Source organism: Sylvia atricapilla, chromosome 9 (assembly GCF_009819655.1).
Source record: "Sylvia atricapilla isolate bSylAtr1 chromosome 9, bSylAtr1.pri, whole genome shotgun sequence".
Lineage (NCBI taxonomy): Eukaryota > Metazoa > Chordata > Aves > Passeriformes > Sylviidae > Sylvia > Sylvia atricapilla.
This window is the reverse complement of record NC_089148.1, coordinates 20,788,298-20,810,508: the sequence shown is the minus strand read 5'-3', so window position 1 is coordinate 20,810,508 and position 22,211 is coordinate 20,788,298. Positions and strand designations below refer to the sequence as shown.

Genomic DNA, 22,211 nt, shown 5'->3' with positions numbered 1-22,211 from the left:
GCTCTTACCTATGGTTTTTAGATTCTTAGAAACACAGCAGAAAGAAGCAGAAAATCCACTGGCAACCACTGCTTAGCCATAGTGGTGTTTACTCTTTTTTTTTTTTTTTTTAGTCCTAGTGAGAGCCCATTGCATTTAACATTTTTCTTCTTTAGAGTGGAGCAAGAAGTACTTCCTTAGCATTTGCTAGTTCAAACACACTTTTCTTTTTACTTTATCCTTCCCCTTGAAAAAAAAAAAAGCTCAAAATTTTTAATAGTTGTCTGGAAGAAGGAATACCAATATGTTCTTCCAGCTTGTTATGGAGTACACAGAACTTGTTCCTTACAAGTTTTATCTACACTTAATGTTTTGGTAAAAATACCACTAGCAATGATTTTTCCTTTTTGGCTATAAAATGAATGCAGAGGTTAATTGTAGGGCTGATGGAAGGAGCTGCTGAAGGCTGTTAGCAGGAAAGCTTAAGAGCTGAAGTTACTTAGAAAGCTCACAAGAGATAGCTGACATATTTTTGCTTGCTGTCAGCTGATGCTCTCATAAGACCATAGACAGCATGAGTGAATGTAGGAGGAAACAATACATCTGCAGACACTGGCAGACAGCATTGCATACCAAATTTGGCCACAGTTCCTTTAGATAAATAATTTCTCAGTGACGTGCTGTGTTGAAATTATATAAACAGCGAAAATTACAAGACCTGGGCCCCAGAGTCGTGAGGGTTTCAAGATTTTCTGCAATCAATATTCTGACCTCTGCAAATATTTTTCCCTAACAGTTGATGCCAGAAACAGAGCAACATTACTATTATTTGCTATGTATTCAAGGTTTTGAAAATATTGAAATCTTGTCTCTTCAGCCCCAGTCCTGGTAAGGATCGTTGCACTATCATAAGCATCAGCTCCTATGAGAAGGTTTTTACAAGAGTTACCAGAGCAGCAATCTTTTCTCAGAAAGGCCTGGAACCTCTTACAGCAACTCCATCAGCATCTCAAGAAATGTACATGCAAAACCATTGTATTATGTTTCAATTATCAAGGGGTTTAGAGAAACTTCTGTTGAACATGATGTAGCTTACTTTGCACATTGAAGGTATGGGATTTTCTTCCTTTTGACCACACAATAGCTAGCTAACTTTGTGGTAAGAGTTCCTTGGTAATTAAGATAGTTCCACAACCACAGCCATACACACTAAAGCTGTGTGTAAGCACACTAATCCAAAAAGTGTCTTCTATCACTGATGAATTTATGCAGGGAACCAATGTGCAAGACTCCCTGAACAGAAACATCCCACAGGAAAACCTTACCTGACTTTTATAGAAGCGGCTCTAGACAAGCTTCTGAAGTTATAAAACCAAATCATTTATTGAACGGGTATTTTTTAAGAAATCAAGTTTCCATAACACAAATCAAACCTATGCCTTGCACCCAAGACAGCCTGAAGGCAGCAGCTGTGGAATATTGAGGTACCCATGGCACTGAGGAAACATGGGCTATGCAAAATGAGTGACTGCATTTATTACTATTGCCTAAGTAGGAAAGGCCAGACAGGAACAAAAATGTGCTTTTGAAAGTGATGTTTTTCTTTTGATGATATAATCTTCAGCACCTGGTGTTTCCTCTAGCAACACTCCCAAAGTAGTACTGTTCTCTGAAAACAGTCTGAACAAAATGCATACACTTGGTTCCATTTTCAGTCCCCCATATACTAAACAGGAACAAAGCAGAGATATGCAAATACAGAAAAGTCTCTCAAACACTTCTTATTTCAGTCTAACCTTAAGGCAAACTTGTAAATTTTAAGGGAATAGCTCCAGAATTAAGCATAGAGCTTATGAAACTCTTTTTTCTTTGTTGCTTTTGATCAAAGTTAACTTTCTTAAAGAACAGGTACGCACAGCAATAACCTCTTGGAAGTTAATAATCCTCTTAGGATAAGACCATGTTAGTGATGTTTATGTAACTTTTACATGTGCAAGTATTTCTTAAACTGACATTTGCAGTCTAACTGTACAAGACAAAATTTCAGTAGTTCAGAGCACAGTGTGAAGTTATTTCAATGAGTGTAAATATTGAGGGCAACAAGGTAAAACTGCCTCAGTATTCCTTTTCCACACAAAATATATGAAAGGAATAACAGAATAAGTTATCTTCTCAGAGCCTTATGTCTTTAAAAAAAGGATGCAGCAGAGCCTCTTTTGCAGTTATTCTTGTTGCAGGGTTTAAGTCTAGTAGCTTATCAAGCAGGTCATATGCTTCATCAGGAACCTGATCCCATCCTTTCATGTCAGTTGCCTTCATTTCCAAAGCACTGTCACCTTCTTGAAAACTCTGTAAGTGCTGAATTTGTTTTCCGAGTGTCTCAGGAGCACAGGGTTTGTCTTCTGCAACTGTGTTGTTTTCAGACCTGCTGGGCCCTTCCCCCTGAGATCTCTTACAGCTGCTATTTGTTCCTCTCAGCTTCTCACAGAGGGTTCGTAGGTTTTGAGTTGGGACAACTTGGGTACACACAACTGATTTTCCTAGAGAAAAAAAGTTGTACAGGAAGCCACATTTTATTATACTTCCTATAAAATTGTAATTTTTCAGAGAAATTTCATGTCTCAAAGTATAACCAGCATTAAATAAAAATACCCCAAATCCATCAAAGAACCAAATCTAACCCCCCCCATGCCTCCACACTAGCCCTGCATTACAGCAGCAGCCCCTGAAAGTCAGAAGGGGTCATCATCTCAGTTCTGCTCAGAACAAAGAGCTTTGGGTCGTGTGACGTTATGTAGTGGCAGGTTGTCAGCCACCCTGTACACCAACTTTTTGCATTTCACTGTCATTTTAACAGAACTGAAGACAAATACCCTGATTTTTACACTTCCGTCTGGAGAATGAAAACTGATGCTGGCGGTTACACAAGGTAACAAGTCAAGGTAACAAGTCCCAGGTAACAAGTGCTGCAGCATTTAGCCTGCAAGCAATTAGGGGAATGGTTATTTGGATTTTTTGTGTTTTGTGGTGATTGTGTCTCTTTTAAACAGGCCAGCTGTTGGGTATTGGGTTTTTGGGCTTTCAGCGTGTTTGTTTTACTAGGCCTTTTGGGGGAAGGGGTGGGGGGAAAAGCAATGTTTACATCATTTAAATATTAAGTCATATTGACTTAAGCCTCCAGGCCAAGTTTTGTAGGAATAGAAACACTGTCTCAAGAATTCTAACCAAATGCCAGTAGGAAACATTTAGTTGGCATATTTCACCTCAAGTAGCCCTGACTTAGGGAAAGGCAGTAGACAGGTTGGGAAAACTACGACATAAAATACACCATACATACATTGTAAAAGACAGAAAACCACAAAACTGTCTTAAAAGTTTGTCAACATAGACATGCCGAAAGTGTGATTTACTTCCAAAATTACTCTCAAAGCTAAAAATGTATTGATATACACAAAAAAAAATCACTGATTGTAAATCACAGCATCAAGTTACATTTTGCCCCTTCCCCCATAACTAAGGTTTGCATACCAAAAGTTCTAGCAGCCTGAATGGTTTCTCTGGATCCACGAACTGTCATGATTTGTGCCAAAGCAGTTAAATCATCACTTGCTTTGAAAAATGGATACCGTCCACTGAGTAGAGAAAGGAATATGATTCCTGCAGACCACATGTCTATTGCTGCAAAGGAAAGCAAATTTATTAACAATTAAACTCATGATTTAGTCACAAACAAAATCTTAACTTTCTTTAAAAAGAAATGATGATCTGAAAAGTTTCTATCAGCAAAAGTTATGTTCTGAAGTACTTCTTGACTTTGATCATATAGAGAATACTTCAGACAAGAGTGGAAATTACTGTAATTACATTGAAGAACAACTTCCTACTTTGATGCAGTGGGACTGTTTTTCACATGAGTAATTCCATTAATTTGTTAAACTTAAAAAAAGGACCAAAACAATGTTTGAGGTTGTTTTACTTGGGAAGATGAGAGGAGGCAAATGAAATGGCAGGTTTGATACATATTTAACTTTACATCAGATGAAGAAAACCTTATATAAGGGTTGTAAATAAAAAACAACTCACAAATGTTCATGTAAATAGTTTTGGGTAAGCAAAACTAAGGTAGGCAGTACTAAGAAATTTATCTTATGAGCTTTGTTCCTCTCTAATATGAACTCACTTGACAAGATAGGCAGTTTAAAAACTGTAAGAGTTCAAAGTTATTCATCACTTTCATTGTGTTATGAAGAATACAGAGAGTACTCTGGGGATACAGGCCAAAGCCTGATGGAAACTTCCATCTAGAAGTTACAAGAATACCTGTCTGCCATAATTTTTTTGGCTCACTAAGGTGCACTTTTTGAGACATGGCAAGGAAAGTGAAGGACAGAGTTTGAAGGGTCTCAAACTCTGAAAAGAAAAATTAACAGTTGGGAAATAGAGGCATACTCAGTCCTATTCAAAAAAGTGAGTAGCAAAATAAGCAGTAATTAATTTGGACATTTTAATTAGAAACACTCTTGGCAGAGGACTTTGATTTGAAAAAACAGTATTAGGTAGTTTAGTGGCAAAACCAGATTTTATGTCTCTTATTTAAAAAAAAAATCCAAGTTTATAATTTGGCACATTTTACAGTGGAAAGGTTTTTCTGCCTTCTGCACAGTTCCTGTAAAAAAGTGTTAGCATCATCTTTCCAACAGTGATATAGTAATGCTGTCTGTCTGAGGGGCTGTGCATCCCCCTGAGGATGTGGTTGGGTAAGCTGGAGTAAGTCACGGTCAAGACCTTTGAAAAGGTTTAATTATGTAACTCTAGCTGAAATGAAAAGGCATTATACATCTGAGTGGGCAGTAAATCCTGGCTCCACAATTGTCATAGAGCTGTGATCATCAGCAGAGTGCAAAGTCTTGTGAAATGACATCAAAATCATGATTCCTCCCTCTGCTTTTGTCTAGTGTTACCTAGCTAGTGAGGAAAGGGGAACCAAGGGAAAGTGTAACTAGACCTGTGCAGCCTTAACTTTGGAGTTTAGGTTATACTCCCAGCACTGGGAACCTGGGCCAGATGTGCTATAGTAGTTCTGGGTAGAGTTAGCTGGATTCAGCTAGTAACTTGGTCTCAGCACAGAGGCTAAAACTAGGAGTAAGACTGGCAGGAATACAAGGAGGTGACTCCAGCAGCCCCAGATGATAGTGTACAGTAATACTTGCTAGTTCAAATAAAACATGGTATCATAAATATAAGTATTAATCTACCCATTTCTAATTAAGGCCTTTGATGACATACTGCAGGAGCTCAGCACCACTGACTCAGGCAAGGGATGCCTGTGCCACACCCCAGGGTGTCCAGATTTACCCCTACTTATGTAATCATGCTCTTCATTACCCTAGAGAACAGAGAACCATCTGAAAGTGTGTTTAACACCAGCATGTGTCCAAGAATTCCCAGGTATGTCTTCTTTCTGCCTCAATTCTAGACAGATTCAGAGATTGTCTAAGCTTGTCCTACATTTCTGGATGACTGCTAGCCCATATAGCTGGCTGTTACAGCACAGGCACAAGAACACCAAACAAGCTGCCAGACCTTTGAAATCTGTCATACCCACAGGACAGATGTTGTTTCAAACAGCAGTAAGCTATCTAGGCATAAGATGATCAAATATATTGTTAATTCTATTTTGAGTGTGTATACATACTTTACTGAAAATTGACAACTTCTTCCAAATTTATTCAGAAAAAAACCCTTATCTTTTAAATCCAGTTTTTGAGGACATTTGTATTTTTTTGTAAGTGAGAACTCCTAGTCATACACCAAATGTTTAATGGGTAACTGTTTCCATTGGCTCTCCATCCTGCAGGTAGGCACAATCTCTCCATCTTGCTTGCACCAGCTAGTGCATTAACCATCCCTCTGCTCTGCACCAATATTTACCCAAACCACTGCATCTTATTAACTAAATTTTAACACAGGGAAATGAAAATTTTTGTTAAAAAATTTACAACATTTACAGACCAGCTATTTAAAGCACTAGCAAAAAGAAAAGAATCTGATAAAGTCATGAAATAATACCTTCTAGAACATATTTGGAATTACATCATTAATTATGCTGTTATGGCAGCATATGTTACAACCTGCCTAGAAAAGGCTAAACAACGTCCTCTCTCCCAAAGATTTATTCAAGATTTTTCTTGAACAAATAAGCCAAAAAACTTCATAAAAAAATTCTTTTTTCTTTTAAAAATATATTGTAATCTACTCCTGCACATGGCACTACCTCTCAAATTAATAAAGACACATTCAAGTTTCAAACACAGAAAATATTCTTGAATTGATCTTTCTCTGAATAATAAACTTTTAATTAAAATCAGGAAATACTTGAAAAGCATTAGAAGGGATGAAAAATAAATTTCACAAGTTAAAAAATCCTCCCATAAAAAAGACAATAAAATATGCATAAATGAGAAGGATGAAAAGGTGAAAAAAGCCATTTGTTTGAGTCTGTTAGGCAGTACCTGTGGTCTGTGTGGGGCACTTTGTTAATACTTCTGGTGCTCTGAATCCAGGTGTTCCTGCCCTGGGAGCCACTTGCTGACGCCTTGTAATAAGAGACAAATATATTTAGAACATAAAACTTAATTACAAGTTCTAAATCTAATGATATTTAATATTACTTTTAGAATATACTTGTGTATATTATATATTATACACCTGTGTAACCCTGCTTTAATCAAGTTTTACAGAGGTTTGAAGCATCCTACCTAGCATGAAATCATAAGATACACACATAATAGCCTTATTACCTATTATATTTTAATTATATTATCTAGCATAGAAGACCAGAGAAATACTTATTGCATACTTAACTCACAAAGACCTTTTCTTAGTTTCATCTAAGAGAAGTGTCATTTTTGTTAAAGGGTTATTTTCATGGGAAACTTTGAAATTAACTAATTAACCCAAGGCAAAAAGCATATGAGATTTTTGAATGTGGATGCTATGGCTTCATGTTAGTCCAGAGCAAAACTAAGGGTCACTCTGAGTGTTGCCAAGAATTTACTTTTTGTTAGATTAACTAAAAGGTGCAAGCTTATCATTATTTGAAAAGTCATGTGTGGATAAAAGGCAGTAGTAGATCATAATCAAAACAACCTGCAGAGGCATGGAGTTCAACTGAGCTACCAAGACTGTCCAACATGAGGCACTGAACAGGTTGCCCAGAGAAGCTGTGGATGCCCATCCCTGGCAGTGCTCAAGGCCAGACAGGATGCAGCTCAGAGCAACTTGGTCCAGAGGGAGCTGCCCCTGCCCATGGCAGGGGTTTTGGAACAAGATGCCCTTAAGGTTCTTTCCAACCCAAACCATTCTGCGATTCTGTTAGTTTTTTAGATGAACAAACACAAAACAGTTATGCTTCCTTTTTTTCTACATTTCATGATTTCCAGAATCCCAGCTGTTGGTATAATTTAGGCCTATAAGATAACTAATAAATGACAGAATTTAGAACACTTTTCTAAGTGTTGTAATTAACTCAAGTGATTTTCTACAACACATGTAGGTGAATAAACACAGCTAAAAGAAAGTAATTACCAGTGAATATTTCTAGCTGCAGATAGCAGTGAACTAATCCATGAATTCCATTAACTATTCTTGTTTAAAAAGAGCATACTCAGTGTTTTAAGGGCTGCAGAGATCAAATGCTATCTTTCACTTACTAAATTGGCAGTCTAGTAAATCTAAGTTTCTAACTTTGCTTAACAGCAGAGCAGACAATTTTACAACATTATCAAAGCAAATTACCTTGAAAGGCAAACACTGCAAACTCTATCTGTTGCATAACAGTCACAGGGCAGGTTTAAAGGGCAACCACTGGCAGCTTTCCTGCCTGCCCCATTGCTCACAGTTTTGGTAGAAATAATCTTCTTCTTTGTTACTAATTTCCTTGATGAAACATCTACCATCTTTGATTGTTTTATGAGCTGCAATGAAGATAATTTAGAGGTGACATATTTAAGAAGTTTCCCTTTACATACAGATAGGACAGTTCCTGAAATACCGACTTAACAGGTGCTCATGAACAAGAAGTATTTTAGAACAGACATCAAACCTCTTTAACAGTATCAAAAAGACTATAAAACAGACACTGGAACTTGCTAGAGAGCCTGATTTCCACCCCCGGCCCTTCCCCTTCAAAAGACATTTTCAGTGTTTACCAAAAACCCAATATATATTAGATATTCTGAAGCTACAAGACAAGTATTTTTTAAGTTAGTATAGTGTTTCAAGATTTTTTTGGCTCAACATGAGAATAAGAAAAAAAGAATATGAAATGTCACAGCAACACAGACACTAACTCTAGTTCTACAAAAAAACCCCTGTAAACCAAATCCTCTAATTTAGTTGGGGTTTCCCCCTTGTCATATTAAATACTAATTACAAAAAAATAGTTACAATAGTTATCCACAGCTTCAACTGCAAAATAGTATTTAAGAGTTTCACAAGGTAAGTAGGGGATGGTTGAGCACTGGAACAGGCTCCCCAGGGCAGTGGTCACAGCACCAGCCTGGCAGAGGTCAAGATGCATTTGGACAATGCTCTCAGGCACAGGGTGTGACTCTTGGGGTGTCCTGTGCAGGACCAGGAGCTGGACGTGATGATCCTCATGGGTCCTTTCCAACTCAGTTTATTTTGTGATTCTATGACTAACTGCACAGATAGATGTATAGGAAAAAAAGATAAATTTAGCATCCAAACAAGATCAGCTAAGGAGGCAGCTACAGAACTCATTGTTGTTTAAGAGCTTCAAGAGGGACTGAAACAGAAATGAAAAATTCTTTGAGCCTTTCAGGAAAAACACATTTAACCATCTGCTCAAACCCTTTTAGTTCCATAGCATTCTGGAGCCGTGCTCAGTCTTACAGAACAACCAGTCTATAATTTTTCAAATATGCAGAAGATTGATCCTGCTGATGAGTCAATACTTCTTACTTTTATGCTTGAGTTTTCCTGGTACGTGGAGCTATAGACATTGAAATTCCTCTCTCCGAAGACAGAGCGCGGGACAGAATGGTGCACAGAGTCCTCCTACAACACCAACAAAAAGGACAATAAGGATCCTGTTTCACAGGCATCTGGGTAATGACAGTTCAAAAAAAAGTGTGGAGTGTCATAAAACAAGAACAGCTGCATGCAAGTCATTTTCAGGCATCAGTTTTCTGTGGATGAAGAAACACGGTCTAGACAGAACAGCAAACATGTTTATAAAACGAATCACAGCTCTGAAGTGCCCCAAGACAATCTCAGTGTAGTCTGTACTGCATTTGTTATGCAATAGTAACTAAACATAGGTGAATGTTTATTGGCTTGGGGAGGAGTTTCACCATCCATGTCTCTAAAAAAGGATTTAAGGCTGTCTAAATAGTAACCCATGCTAGAATTTTATACAGCCTTCAGCACTGTATTACATCTAACAGATAATGATGAAACCAACAGTTATGTAGAAATAGCTCCTTAGATATGGAGCACTGACACTGCGCAGGCTAAGCTTGTCTGCAAGCACTGCATCCCCCCCTGCTGGATGAAAGAACACATTAAACATAACAGCATTAACGAAAGAGACTGAGAACCTTTGCTCCTCTTCCTTGTTTCATCTGGACTTTTGAAAGTGAGCTGGACCTTCTATCGGCTGCTTTTGAGGCTGACTGTTGAGCTATCTGTTTAGGTGCTGTGACACTGACAGAAACCCCATTTCCCAAGGCTACAATGGGATTAGCTTGCAAGCAACTTCCCTGCTGGTCTTCAGAGTGGGCAGTTTTAAGCAGCTCAATTTTCGTATCAGGGGTTCCTTGTGCCAAGCCAAAATCTACCAAGGCATACCTGAAAAGAGACCAGTTCAGAATCAGGAATCACAAACTATCTATTAATAATTCAATTTACTTCTCATTACTATTTATCTTTCTTTCACATTTCATTCAATGTTGCCTATCTGTGCTGTTGCCAGCATCAGTGCTATTTTCTTCCTCCTCCTCCTACTGTCCCACCTTACCTGTCCCCTCAATGTTTTTACCCTATACCATTGTTCATTGTTTCTTGTCTCAAAAATCTTCTTAAGTGCATCCTTCCTCCAAAGGTGTTAAAAAAATGTATTTCCAGCAACTCCTTTTTGAAGTTCTTCTAATCCTACAGCCCTGAACATTCAGACAGCAGTCATGTACAAGTGATGATTCTTGCAGGATTCCCAAGGGCAGAGGACAAAGGAAGCAGTGAAGACAGACAAGACCAACAAGGTTTTAAGTTTTGACAGACTTCTGGAAGTACTACTGGAATTTACTTTAGTCTTCAAACAGGTAAGACTATATTAGTTCACACTTCAGATCTATCTTGAAAAGAATTATTTTTTGCTACAACCAGTACAGACAATCCATCTGTCCCTGGGTCTCAAACTCAACTCCACACCTCTAAACGCTAAGTAGAGATTAAGGCTCAAACAAATGCTGGAAGACCAAAATGACAGTATATATTCATTTTGACAGATTAAAAAAAAAATAAATCAGTATTTCTCAAATTTTTACGCTAGCAGTTTGGCAAAACGCAATCAAATCTCCCCTACAAACTTTCACTGCATAGAATCCCAGAAACATTTAGGCTGGAAAAGACCTTTAAAATCAGGTCCAACTGTTAACCCTCCTCTGCCAAGTCCCACAAAACCATGCCCCTAAGTGCTGGATCTACAGGTATTTTAAATTCCTCTTGGGATGGTGACTCAACCGCTTCCCTGGGCACCCTATTCCAATGCTCGATAAACCTTTTCCTAATATCGAACCTAAACCTTCCCTGGTGCAACTTGAGGCCATTTCCTGTCATCACTTTTTACTTGGGGATGTGTATCCTGCTACAATCTCCTCTCAGTGCTTTGCTTTGGACACACTCCCAACACCCATGTCTCAACTATACAAGCACAATGCTAACAAATACAGCTATAGGACTGCTAGCACTGAAGCATTCTGTCCATTTCAGCTCTTCACAAAGCAGTACCTCACTTTTTAAATTTTCAAGTTTTGTAACTTGTAGGCAAAAGAGCCAACCCTACTAGTTATAAATATTAATTCAATGTAAGGTGAAAACAGCCCAAAGCCAGCTATCTTATCTGTATCAGTTTAATTCTATCCACTATTAAAAATGTACAAGGATCATTCTATGCACCACAAGTTATATTTAACTTTCTTATTTTAAAAAAATCCATATTTTATTCTTTTCATTCTTATTTGAAAATGTAGTACTTATACCCAGTAATAAAAGCTTCATTTCAGCAGGTATTTGTTACTCTATGAAGCAGATATTACATTAAGTAAAAACAATCCTTCCCTTCTTAAGTCCCTTAACAGACAAAGAAAAAAATTACAAATAAACCCCCACGTTTTTAGCTTTATTACTTAAGCACATGTTATGCAGCTGGAAGGAAAGAAGCCTAAAAGCCTAATTGACTGTGTTCTGCCAAGGCACACATCTCCAGATGAGATCATAGTATGGCCAGACTCACTTTTTCAGCTGCCTGTTGTAGAGGAAGTTGCTGGGCTTGACGTCACGGTGAACAATACCAAAGTGATGAATGCGCCTCAGCGCTTTGAACAGATTAAACATGTACTCCCTCACTTCTTCAAAGGAAAGGGAATTCAAAATGTCCTGAAAGATTATTTGGATACTGTGATTTTTAGAATCATAATTATGGAATAGTTATGCATCTGCTTTTAATTAAATGTTTTACTTCATATCAAAAGTCTGAGACTCACCAAGAAGGATTCATGCTCCAGATATGGCATAACAATAACAACGTGATCATTTTTCCTAAAGCAGTATTTAACTCCCATAACATTATCTTGTCCCCTAGAAGAAAAGAAATGTTACTGAACAAAGACCAGAAGATGGACGTTTATTTTTCTTTATTTCTTAAAAACTTCACTCAAGCTTTCTTTTATAATCCTAATTTATATTTTGACAGCAGTCTTATCAGCAATCAGTAGCTGTGCTCTTGCTGCTCACTGCTATGTTCCATTTAAACTCCATTTTATGCTCCATTCTGCAGTTTGGAATGAGAACTCTGCAGATTATCTGTGGGGCTGTGGTTTGTAGTTACCACTACAATTAATATAGGCCCTAACTTCCATGATCCTACTATTTAAGAAGGTGTTATTCAGCACACTCTGCCAACAAGTGTTCATTCCTAAAACCACATTTTCTAATGAAGTGATTCTTTTTTCCAAGCATTTCAGAACTGGAATTTTGTTAGCACAAAGATATATAATGGAATTTCTCAGCTGGTAAATAGAGCACACACACCCCCAAACTGGGACTAGCAGCAAAGGGAATCCACTACAGGTAAGACACACCTTTTGTTATTTGCTCTCATTAAAAACAATAGACATGTATGTGGTTAGAAACAAATCAAGAGAAGTGCCAAAACTTAAATAAATACAGAATGGTGAGACAACGTTCAGCAGTTTTGTCATGACAATCGTAATTTTTTTGTTTATGTACCCTGCCACTGTGAGGCACTGAAGTTCAGCAGCTATTCGCAGAGGGTGGCTGGTTGGAATCAAGTGTTTCAGAGCCATTTTCTCCTCATATCCTGTTTGTAGCTGTGCTGTGGCCAAGTAAACAGAGCTAAAAGTACCTGTAAACAAAGGAGAAAAACACTGTCTTCAACGTTTTTAATTAGGTCAATGCAGATTTTTACAGGAGTGATCTAACTGTTCAGAATCCTGCAGTACACTTGATACTACATCAAAAGCACATTCTAGAAGAGAAAAATCCAATTCCTTTTTTCTACTACTGAATATACTGATCTTGTATACAAGTTTTTTATGTCAGTAAAAATGCAAATATAACACTGTCTAACTTGCCTAGGACACAGTGCTCTTTGAATGTAAATTTCCTACCTTTGATTTGCTTTCTTGTTTAGGTAGCTTACTTTCATCTGACATCTAACTTCTCTCCCTACAATGTAAGAGGACTAGATAATGCTAATCTGGAATGCACTGCCAGTGCTATTCAAAGGACTTCTGAAATTGCTACATTTTCCTTAATTCTGTACTTTATCTATAAAGTAAAGCTTCCCACACAATGTATAACTGCACTGTTTATTTGCCCAGAGCATTTTACCACATCCAATGTGATATATTTGCTTGAGAAAGGGAGTATTCAGACTGTATGGTAAGTTTACCCAGCCATTTAATTTTAAGGATATCCAAATAAACCTCTTAGGAGATGAATTTGAGATATCTGAACAAACAAGTGGAAGTGTTCTTCCATATGAATAAAGAATAGAAATTACTTCTGATTATGTTTTAAGTAATGTCTTTGCATCATGCTGGTTCAACATGGAAAGTCTGAATGCAAACATATAGCAAAATGCCAGCAAAATCTAAATATTTCATGCAACTGTAAAAAAGAAAAAAAAATCCCAAACAACCTATAGATCCATACCTTCAACAGAGCTGACTGCAGCAAGAAGGGTTACCAAATTTGACAGAAGACATCATTTTTGGTGGTGAGAACTGCTAAAATGAAAGTGATTCCAGAGTGGAATACTAAGCTGAAGCTTGTTTTCTCATAATGCTGCTGAACTGCAAATGGTATTTTTTAAAAACATAGTTTGCTCCCAAAAGTAAAATCAGAGTACTATTCATAACCAGAAATTTTGTTTAATTACACTATCTTTTTTATGATAGGTAGAAGTCTATTTTTTATTTAAGTTTATGTTCCTGTGGAGAACGGAGCTGGGGGTTTTTAAGTAGTTGGGTGGTTTTTGAAATAAAAACTCCTAGGCATCTCACCTGCTGCACAGAAATTTCATCACAAAACCAATGCAAAACAATCCAGCTTCCCAGCATCATCTTTTGTTTTAAAAGTGTGGAGTCACAGAGCATTTCAGAGATTAAATGGGTAAAGTTTCAAAAAGTGCTGAAATCCCACACTCAGAACTACCTGAATCTATTTATAATCATGCCTGACACTAATTTAAGGTACTTGCAATACTCCGTCTTGTTGAAGACAAAGTAAACACAAATATTCTAAAATTTGATACTGTATGTCTTCAAAATTTAAAAAGTTGTTAGTTTTTTAAGTAAAGCAGCTCCAACCTCTCAGTTTCTTCACCCACTTCTGCCAAAGAGATTTTAGCAGAAGCAAAGCTAACTTAAGTAACACCAGCTAAGTATGTCAAAACACAGCTATGTATAAGTAGATTTCTCAGGTAAAGGAGAAAAAAGAATAGATTTTAAGACCATTTACTTGAATCTACATCAAACATTTTTAATTGCCAATATTGGAATGCTATTTTTTAAAAGGCTTAAATATACCAGATTTTCAAAAAAAATATCTTGAAAATGTTCCTAATTAATACACCTATGTGATCAGCAGCATATTATTACATGGTCACTGTAGGAATTGTAAGTAAAAAAGGGGCATTTGGCTTAAATTGTGTACATTGAGATCTTAGACATACGCTTTTTAAGTTAGAAATGCCAAAAAGAAATCTTAACTCTAAGCAAGATAAAATGAAACATTTACCTTCTCCGATTTTTTCCTTTATTTTGAACACATTTACAAGCTGTGGCACTGCTTCATAAAGTTTTTCAATATCTTTTTTTATTCCTGCTGTGGAAAGAATGGGGAAAATAAGTTAGGAATCTTATTACTTGATTCAATATCTGATCTGTTTTGGAGATCACAAATAACACTTCACATGTACAGAGGAAAAAAACAGCATGAAGGTATCTTATCCTGCTGACATTACCATGTAGATACTTGATATTGTTATTCTTCATCACAATCCTTTATAAGCTGCAGCATTCAAACAATTATTTTTTACTTTGCTGACACATAGCAGATTCTGAGAGGGCAAAAGCCTTCTGGTTTGTAGGACACCTACAGCTCATCACTAAAGGTTTACATGAGATTTGCAATAGCAATTTGACAAAAGACAAAATTATGACAGCAATTTCTGTAGGCACAGATGCAAATCCATTAGATGCAAATCACAAATGCCAAAAAACAATTATTTTTTAGATATTTTTAAGATTGGTAATGCAATCTTTCCTACCGTTACTTAAAACAGTTGGCACCAGAGCCCACATCTGCTCTGCATTTGGGCTGCTGCACTTCATGCTGCAATCACTAGATGGCAAGACAAGGATGCTTTACTGTATTATTCCAAAAAAATGTTGTTTTCCATTCAGTTTACAAATCCTTGTGGTTCAAGCCTTTTCTATACCCACGTAAGAATTCACTTCTTTTGAAGCTAGAGGACTTTTGAAGAGAGGACTATATATTTTTTAAAAATCAGAATCCATTGTATCTATAGACTGGCTGACCATCAAGGATTCCTGAGCAAGCACTGTACAGGAAGTGCAGACTCAGTTACACAGAGACTCAGAAACAACCAACAAAACCTCTATCAGAACACATGTTCTTAGTTCAGCTTCTACAAAGGAAAACAAGAAGAGTGTTTTTATGGACAAATACACAGCTGAAGATACCGAAGCATAAGGCTGGTAATTATAGGTTAAAAGGCAAAATACTGGGTTTGTGTACTTGTCTGGTCAATTTTTTTCTCAAGGGCTAGCTTTTTTTCATTCAGGTATCCTCTTACACATTCAGTAATATTTAAATAGTAGGTTTAGCAAATTGTGACAAACTACTGTTGCTCAAGTTTTGTAATGCACAAACAGCAGGAATAAACTTAAAATCAAAAGCCACCTCAAACCTTCTCATTTCATTAACTCTTTATACAACAGGATCATATACAGACAGGCTAATAATCAATACTGAAATTTCCCAAAGTGATGAAGCAGCATGTCAACAACTAAATGTGATGTTCACAATCCCTGTTTCAGCACATACCTGAAAGCTTGCTGTTCTGCTCAAGATTCCCGCGGAAGTCTTCAGCCTGCTGAGGGTGCTGTTCATCACAGGGAGACTTCAACACTGTCTCCATCACAAAACAAGTCTCAAGGAAAAAAATATCCAAGACTTCGAGGGCCACTTCTGGACACCTGGGGGAGCAAGCAAATCTGGTAAGACACTTCCTAGTCCTGCACTCAGCTCCTGAGATGAGATTTAGGGAGTCTGAGGAGTTCCTCTGTGCTACCTAAAACAAAGTATCACCCATCGTTCCAATAAAATAGTAAACCAGTAAAGCAACGAGGATAGAGGGGGGAAGGGTAAACTGAAAACCAACTAATTTTCATGTCTCATGTTCCCTCATTCACATTAAAGCATCGTCTTTTCCCTGAAGTTTGCTTTGAAAGGCAAGGAACTGATGTACACAGAAACAGCTGTACTGCACATCGCAAAAGGTACAGAAAGCCAGAAAACCTGAAAAAAGTTATAAGAGAAAAAAATACCTTCTCCATACATGAGATGTCTCCCTCCTAGATAAATTCAACAAAATGCATAGTTATTCATTGCCCTCCCACCACAAGAAAAATAGAACATGATTATTTTGAAATGCTTCTTCCCAAATCTTGGAAACAATAGATAAAACTGTCGACTAGTGAAGTCCACTAATATTGCACAATCAAAAAAATTCCTGATACTCCCTTTTCAGGAGCAAAAGAGTGGCAAGGACTCCCAGGGCAGAACAACCTGGAAGTTGTGAACCTGGAAGCAGCAGCTCTTACAGTTACTCAAAACTGGTTCCATGCAGAAGCCTTCTTTCCTCGTTACTTTAACAAACTTCCAAAGTTCTGGATGAACTTTTCCACACGGGGAAAAACATATTCTGAGAAACTCCTGATGAAAGAATTCATTTGTTTCAGCTGTGGAGCTAGAAGTACATTTTGTCGCCAAAGAATTTGGGCTACCTTTAGTGTGTCAACCTTGTGTAACTACAGGGACAAGACGCAGGAGCCGTCTCTTTTGAGCCCCGTTTTTTTGCGGGAGCTTTGCTGCAGAGGGATTTGGAAAGTACTGGAACGCGATTAGAGATGGTTCTAGTCTCTCACAGGTAGCCCCTCCCTCTGCTAGTGTTGAGTAGGCAGATCAGCCTGTTCCAGACGCGTACCACCATGTCCTCCCCAGCAGCACAAGGACTGCAAGCTAACACACACTGATAGGGAACATGTGTCTGCTACAGGACGAGCAAGAGCCGCCACACATCTAAAGCCCCGTGCGTCCCGGTGATGTCAGCAGTGCCACACAAGGCGGGAACACCCGGAGCTCGTCACTGCCTTTACGGGACGGCTCCCGCCAGGGAGGCCCCGGGCCAAGCGCACGCCGCAGGCTCCCCCCTCGGCCCCGGGGCTCACGGGCGGCCGCAGCGGGGTGCAGCCGGGCCCTTCGGCTCCCCGCGTGCAGCCGTCGCTCAGCTCCCCTCCGGCCGGGCAGGGGAGCCGCCCCCACGGCACTGGCGGGCCCTGAGGGCCGGGGGGTGCTCGGAGCGGGCCCCAGAGGAGCGGATCAGATCGGGGGGACAGGGCGCGGGTGAGGCGGGGGAAGGAGCGGGAATGGCGGGGGGGGGGGGGGGAGGGGGGGAGGTCGGGCGCGCGGACGGGCACTCACGCGGACACCGGCGCGCGCCGGGGTTTTGCTGCTGCCGCCTTTCGCCGCCCGCGCGCCGCCGCCAATCCCGGCCCTCGGCGGAAGCGGCGGCCGCGGCCAATGGCGGCGCCGGGCGGGGAAGGGCGCGCTGCCATTGGCCGGCCGGAGGGGCGCGCGCGGGGCGGGGCGGGGCCCGGCCGGGGCGGGAGCTGCCCGCGGGGTTCGGGCCCCTACGGCGGTATCTGCCCCTCAGACTTCCTTTTCTGCGTGTGGTTAGCGTGAAATAATCCAACCCCAAGTCCCCAACAAGTTCTCGTTCTCATTAGCTCCGTTATAAATTCATTCAAATGGCCCAGAGGCCAAGGAATGGCTCCACCTACGCCATTGTAGCGGGGGAAACAGCTTGGCTTGCAGTTTTGCCTTAGTGCCCGATTACACAACAAAAAGGGTCGTACAGAATACAACATTAAATTTGCATCTTGGCTCTGGTCTGGGCTGTAACTGCTGACCAGTAATGAGTGGGACTAGGAAATTTAGTGGAATTACTGGAACCAATTACTGTAATGTTTTGCAGATGTTTGGAGTAGTTGGATTTTATTGAAACCAATGCAGTTGTTTGTTTGTAAATAAAAGGATTTAGCGCTTCTTTTTTTATTACCTATTTTTGGTCAATATTTCTTATTTTTTTTTAAAGATAAAAGAACATTACTGTTGTTGAGGAGTAGCTCCTCTGCACTTGATAATGCATCGATCTCTTGTTCGCTAGAATATGAACCGCAACAGTCTTGTTTATTGCATAATTCAGGTAGAGATCTGTGACTGCAGCCCTTGGTAAATAACAACCAAGCCTGGGGTTGCCAAAGTTCCCAAGGCAATGTTCTAGCTTGGTTTTACCTTATAACAAGCTGTATTTAGGTGAACAAATTGTTAAATGCAGAAGCAGGTTCCACTACTTTTGTTGTGTTTCCTCTTACACATTTTAGAAGGAGGGTACAGAAATGAGTTGCTAAGCTGCTTTGTTGGTTTTAGCAGATTTTGGTTTGATGTGTGGGTTTTTCTTTTCCAACAGTTGTTCTCATTTGCACTTTCTGTTTAGGGCTTTATGAAGTCAGTGCAGCAGCTTGAGATTTAGTGAAGCATGCAGGCTCAATAATTTCAGTTAAGTGTGACTGTATTTAAAAGCAGATTATACCGAATTTTTTTATTAATTAAATGAGTTATTAATTAAATGAGTTATAATGGCAAAATAATGTAGACTTAATTTTGTTCTTTCTTTTGTCCATGTAATCTTACAGAAGTTCAAAGGGCACCATAAGCATTCATGAGTGCAAGTTTGTCCTAGTGCTAATGACAAGCAACATCATTTTAAATTAACCTCTTGGGACAATTTTACCTACAGCCATTTCTGAATACTGTTGAACCAGGAATTATATTTGCCAGTTAATACTTGCAAAATAGCTGCTGATTATTTACAGGTTGCATACTTAGCTCTGCTGCCTCCTGGCCAGGTCAGAGTTTCATCCAACTTCCTTGGCCTCTCTGCCTTGGAGTTGTCCTCATGTGGAATACCAAATCACCACCATTTCTATACAGCTCCCATTATTGGCACTTCTCTGTCAGTCATATCCATACATAACTTCCTCCTCATCACTCCAGCTGTACTTTCGCACAGCAAGAAATCTGCTTTCTTTAGAACTTCTTATCAAGACCCTGTCTAGCTGTGGTTTCTTTCCCTGCAATGTCTTAATTTATCTTGGTTCCAAACCTAAAATTATTTTCATTTAGACTCAGGTCATTTTTCTAGCTTGATCATGAGCTCCTCTCCATTTCCTCCTTTCTTATTGATCCAAATATGTTGTGCTCTCTCATGCCACCCTTCCAGTGATTCTGGTTCTCTATCATGTCAATTTTATATATATTTTTTGTTCTCACAAGCATAACTGGCTTTAAAATGTAGTTTTATATTGTTTCTTAATTTATTGCCCTACTCTTTAGCCTGCCAGAAACGCCAGCCTTGATGCTTGCCTTCATTTCTGTCTTGCAAAAGACTTTTCCCCTTGTTTCTCCTCTGTTTGAAGAGGAAGTTAAGTCAAATTGGATATGACTCTTCTCATATCTTCTCAAAAGTCACCTCTTCATCAATGTTTTTCTCCATGTACATCTTCACCGGGCAGAGATAGATTATATGTACCATTTCCACTCTTATTTCCTCAGTACTTGCTTAAGTATCTTTAGCTTATTTTTTCTCTATTTTGCATGAATGTAGAAAAAGTAAATGTACAGCTTCTGCTTCGCATCTGCACAGTTTCTGTGCCTTTGCTGTAGCATGAGACACTCCTTCTTTGCCATTGGCTTGGATAAGCAGAAACTCCTTCTTCACTGGTGGGGCAAAGAAGGCTCCACCTTCTCATTCAACACTGAGCATCCAATTCCAACCATGCACCACGGTAGGAACTTCTCAGAAGGAAAGAGAAGGAATTGTATCAACTAAAAAGGACAAACAAAGCAGCACATCTAATGCTCTGTGAGCCGAACTGCTGCACTGTCTTCTCTTGTGGCTTCATCTCTAGTTTGGATGTGAAGGATGAGTAGCCAAATGACGAGCCAGGCCCATGCAGAATGTTCCCTACAGCTGACAGCAATGCCAAAACATCTGGGAGCTCGCCAGGAAAGGATCCAAACATTGCCGTGTGATTGCATCCACTGTAGCTGAATCAAACTTTTTGTGTCTGCTGACAGGCCTAAAAGAATCTGTGCTGACACTAGAGCACATCTATTAACTGCTTCCTAGGTCAATTCAACTAGAAGCCTCCCTGTCTTTGTACAGCCTTGGAAAAACAATAAGGAAGATGCAGGAAGGTAATTGATGAATTGTATCCAGCACAAACAGAGGCAGGAGATCCTTAACATCCCGTTGCTGCCATGAACATCTGTTTATAAATTAGAAAATTAGAACTTAGAAACTACTTAGAAATGAGCAAAGAAAAGCAGTTGTTGCCATGTCAATATTAGAAATATACATATATTCATATACACAGAATTCAGTTTTAATGACAGTAGAGACTGTTAAATGTACAATTCAGTTTTCATTAGCCTAAATGACACATGCTTTCCTACTTCTAATTACCCTTTTTGTTAGCAATATGATTGTATGCAAAAGTTTGCTCTCTTTGGCACCAGACTGAGACAAATCTCTTCATGCTATTGTGCCCTTTAGGAATAATGTCAAATTCAATCATTCAGGACTCATGAGTCTTGCACTAACATGAAGAGATTGATTTGAAAACCATGGGACTAAAGTCCTTTTTTTCTGTTTTTCATTTTTCATTTCCATTTCTTAACCAGAAAAGCTGAGATTGCCAGCTTTGCTCTCACATGCAAATAAGTGCAGCCCTGGAATAATGCACTCAGATGTGTCAGTGAGTGTCTCTGCCTGCATTTTCTGATCAGCTATATCTGAAATATCAAGAACTGTTGTGGTGTCAGAAAACATACTACAATAGCAGTGGCTACAGCCTATTTAAAGGCAGTTAAAAATAGATATAAAAATTACTTCAGGCAAAGATATAGAGGAATTCTCAACCTTTTATAAACTGGGTCTCATTCAAAGTATGTTCTAATAAAATCTGTTGATATATACCTATTAAGGAATGTAGGCTCTCCTACAAAATGGAAAGGTTTAAAAAGGCCAAGCTGAGTAAGCTGATGAGTTTGCTGTAGCAAAAAGGGTTTGTGCAAACCTTGACTTATAGACAGAGCACAGCTGTTAATGTTTGCAATTTTTACCTGTATGTACAAAGTGCTGAGAGTGATCGGGCCATGGTGTGCACGGTTCTGATGCTCACATTGCTAGATGGATGCTAAAAAAATGAAGTGAGTATAGACAAGAGCTAGAATGATCAGGAGTCAGAGAAAATGCTATGTAATTGAAGAACTAAGAACCTTAACTTATGCGCTGAATCAAAAAGATTGAAAGGGGAGTTGATAACTGTATACATACATACACAAAAAGAATATTGAATACAAGGTACATTTGAACCTACTAGACTGAAATAAGAAGGAATAATGTCTAGTAGGTGGAATCAAGCAAAATAAAATAGTTTTCAATACTTAGCTCAGTTCTGACAGGAAGTATTCCTTGGAGTAGTTAAGAGCCATCATTAATTACTTGGCTTTGGGTGGCTTCAGATTGAGACCAAATGCATCCCTGGAAAACACAGGCTAGGCAAACACAGGCTGTGTTGTGTTTGAGTACAGCAGGCTTAATTCAGGGTTGAATACACTTGCCCATGATTTACAGATTGGACTATATACTCCCATAGTCTCCTTTAGACTTTATAAATGAATTTCTATACCTTGTAAACTCTCCAAAACATCTATAAATAATACTCTTCCTCCTACCACCCCAATGTGTGCCTTGTCTGTATTTGACTATTTTGTCCAACTTGCACAGCACTGTGGCTGGAAAAATATCACAGACAAGTTATGGAGGCACTGACTTCTTGTCTCAGCAGCTGAGACTGCACAACAGCTCTCTGAGAAGTTTCTCGAGTAGTGTCATGGCCCTCACTTTTTTTTGACCTCTAGGAGAATGTGCTTCATCCTGTTCAGCTCTCTCTATAGCTGGTCTGGGGTTGTGCTTCAGAGATCTTTCAACCTTTCAAAGAAAATAGAAAAAATCAAAGCTTTTCTCGCAG

The 22,211-nt window shown here is 39.0% G+C and overlaps 1 protein-coding gene and 1 long non-coding RNA gene across 2 annotated transcripts in view; one reads left to right on the top strand and one right to left on the bottom strand.

Moving 5' to 3' along the window:
- The window catches only part of LOC136364965 (uncharacterized), a 40,221-nt gene extending 27,864 nt beyond the window's left edge, over nucleotides 1–12,357 (top strand). The window contains exons 2-4 of the long non-coding RNA XR_010744237.1: nucleotides 5,372–5,427; nucleotides 10,209–10,322; nucleotides 12,238–12,357. This is a non-coding gene — a long non-coding RNA (uncharacterized lncRNA). The remainder of the gene's footprint in view (nucleotides 1–5,371; nucleotides 5,428–10,208; nucleotides 10,323–12,237) is intronic.
- On the bottom strand, nucleotides 1,365–17,597 carry CDC7 (cell division cycle 7). The gene is made up of 12 exons (XM_066325195.1): nucleotides 17,536–17,597; nucleotides 15,877–16,028; nucleotides 14,545–14,631; nucleotides 12,511–12,646; nucleotides 11,766–11,859; nucleotides 11,516–11,658; nucleotides 9,603–9,852; nucleotides 8,965–9,060; nucleotides 7,777–7,955; nucleotides 6,492–6,574; nucleotides 3,508–3,657; nucleotides 1,365–2,519 (listed from the first exon to the last, which is right to left on the bottom strand). The coding sequence occupies exons 2-12, from the start codon at nucleotides 15,968–15,970 to the stop codon at nucleotides 2,152–2,154; spliced, it is 1,680 nt and encodes a 559-aa protein (XP_066181292.1). The 5' UTR covers nucleotides 15,971–16,028; nucleotides 17,536–17,597; the 3' UTR covers nucleotides 1,365–2,151.
- Nucleotides 17,598–22,211: the final 4,614 nt, after the last annotated feature.

Bases quoted from the DNA above. Each gene is read 5' to 3' on its own strand.
- CDC7 (XM_066325195.1), bottom strand. From the start codon at position 15,970: ATGGAGACAGTGTTGAAGTCTCCCTGTGATGAACAGCACCCTCAGCAG. The intron at 11,860-12,510 runs GTACATAAACAA...CTTTTCTTCTAG, and splicing joins CAGTGCCTCACAGTGGCAGG to GGGACAAGATAATGTTATGG. The intron at 7,956-8,964 runs GTAAGAAGTATT...TCTTCATTGCAG, and splicing joins AGGAAAACTCAAGCATAAAA to CTCATAAAACAATCAAAGAT.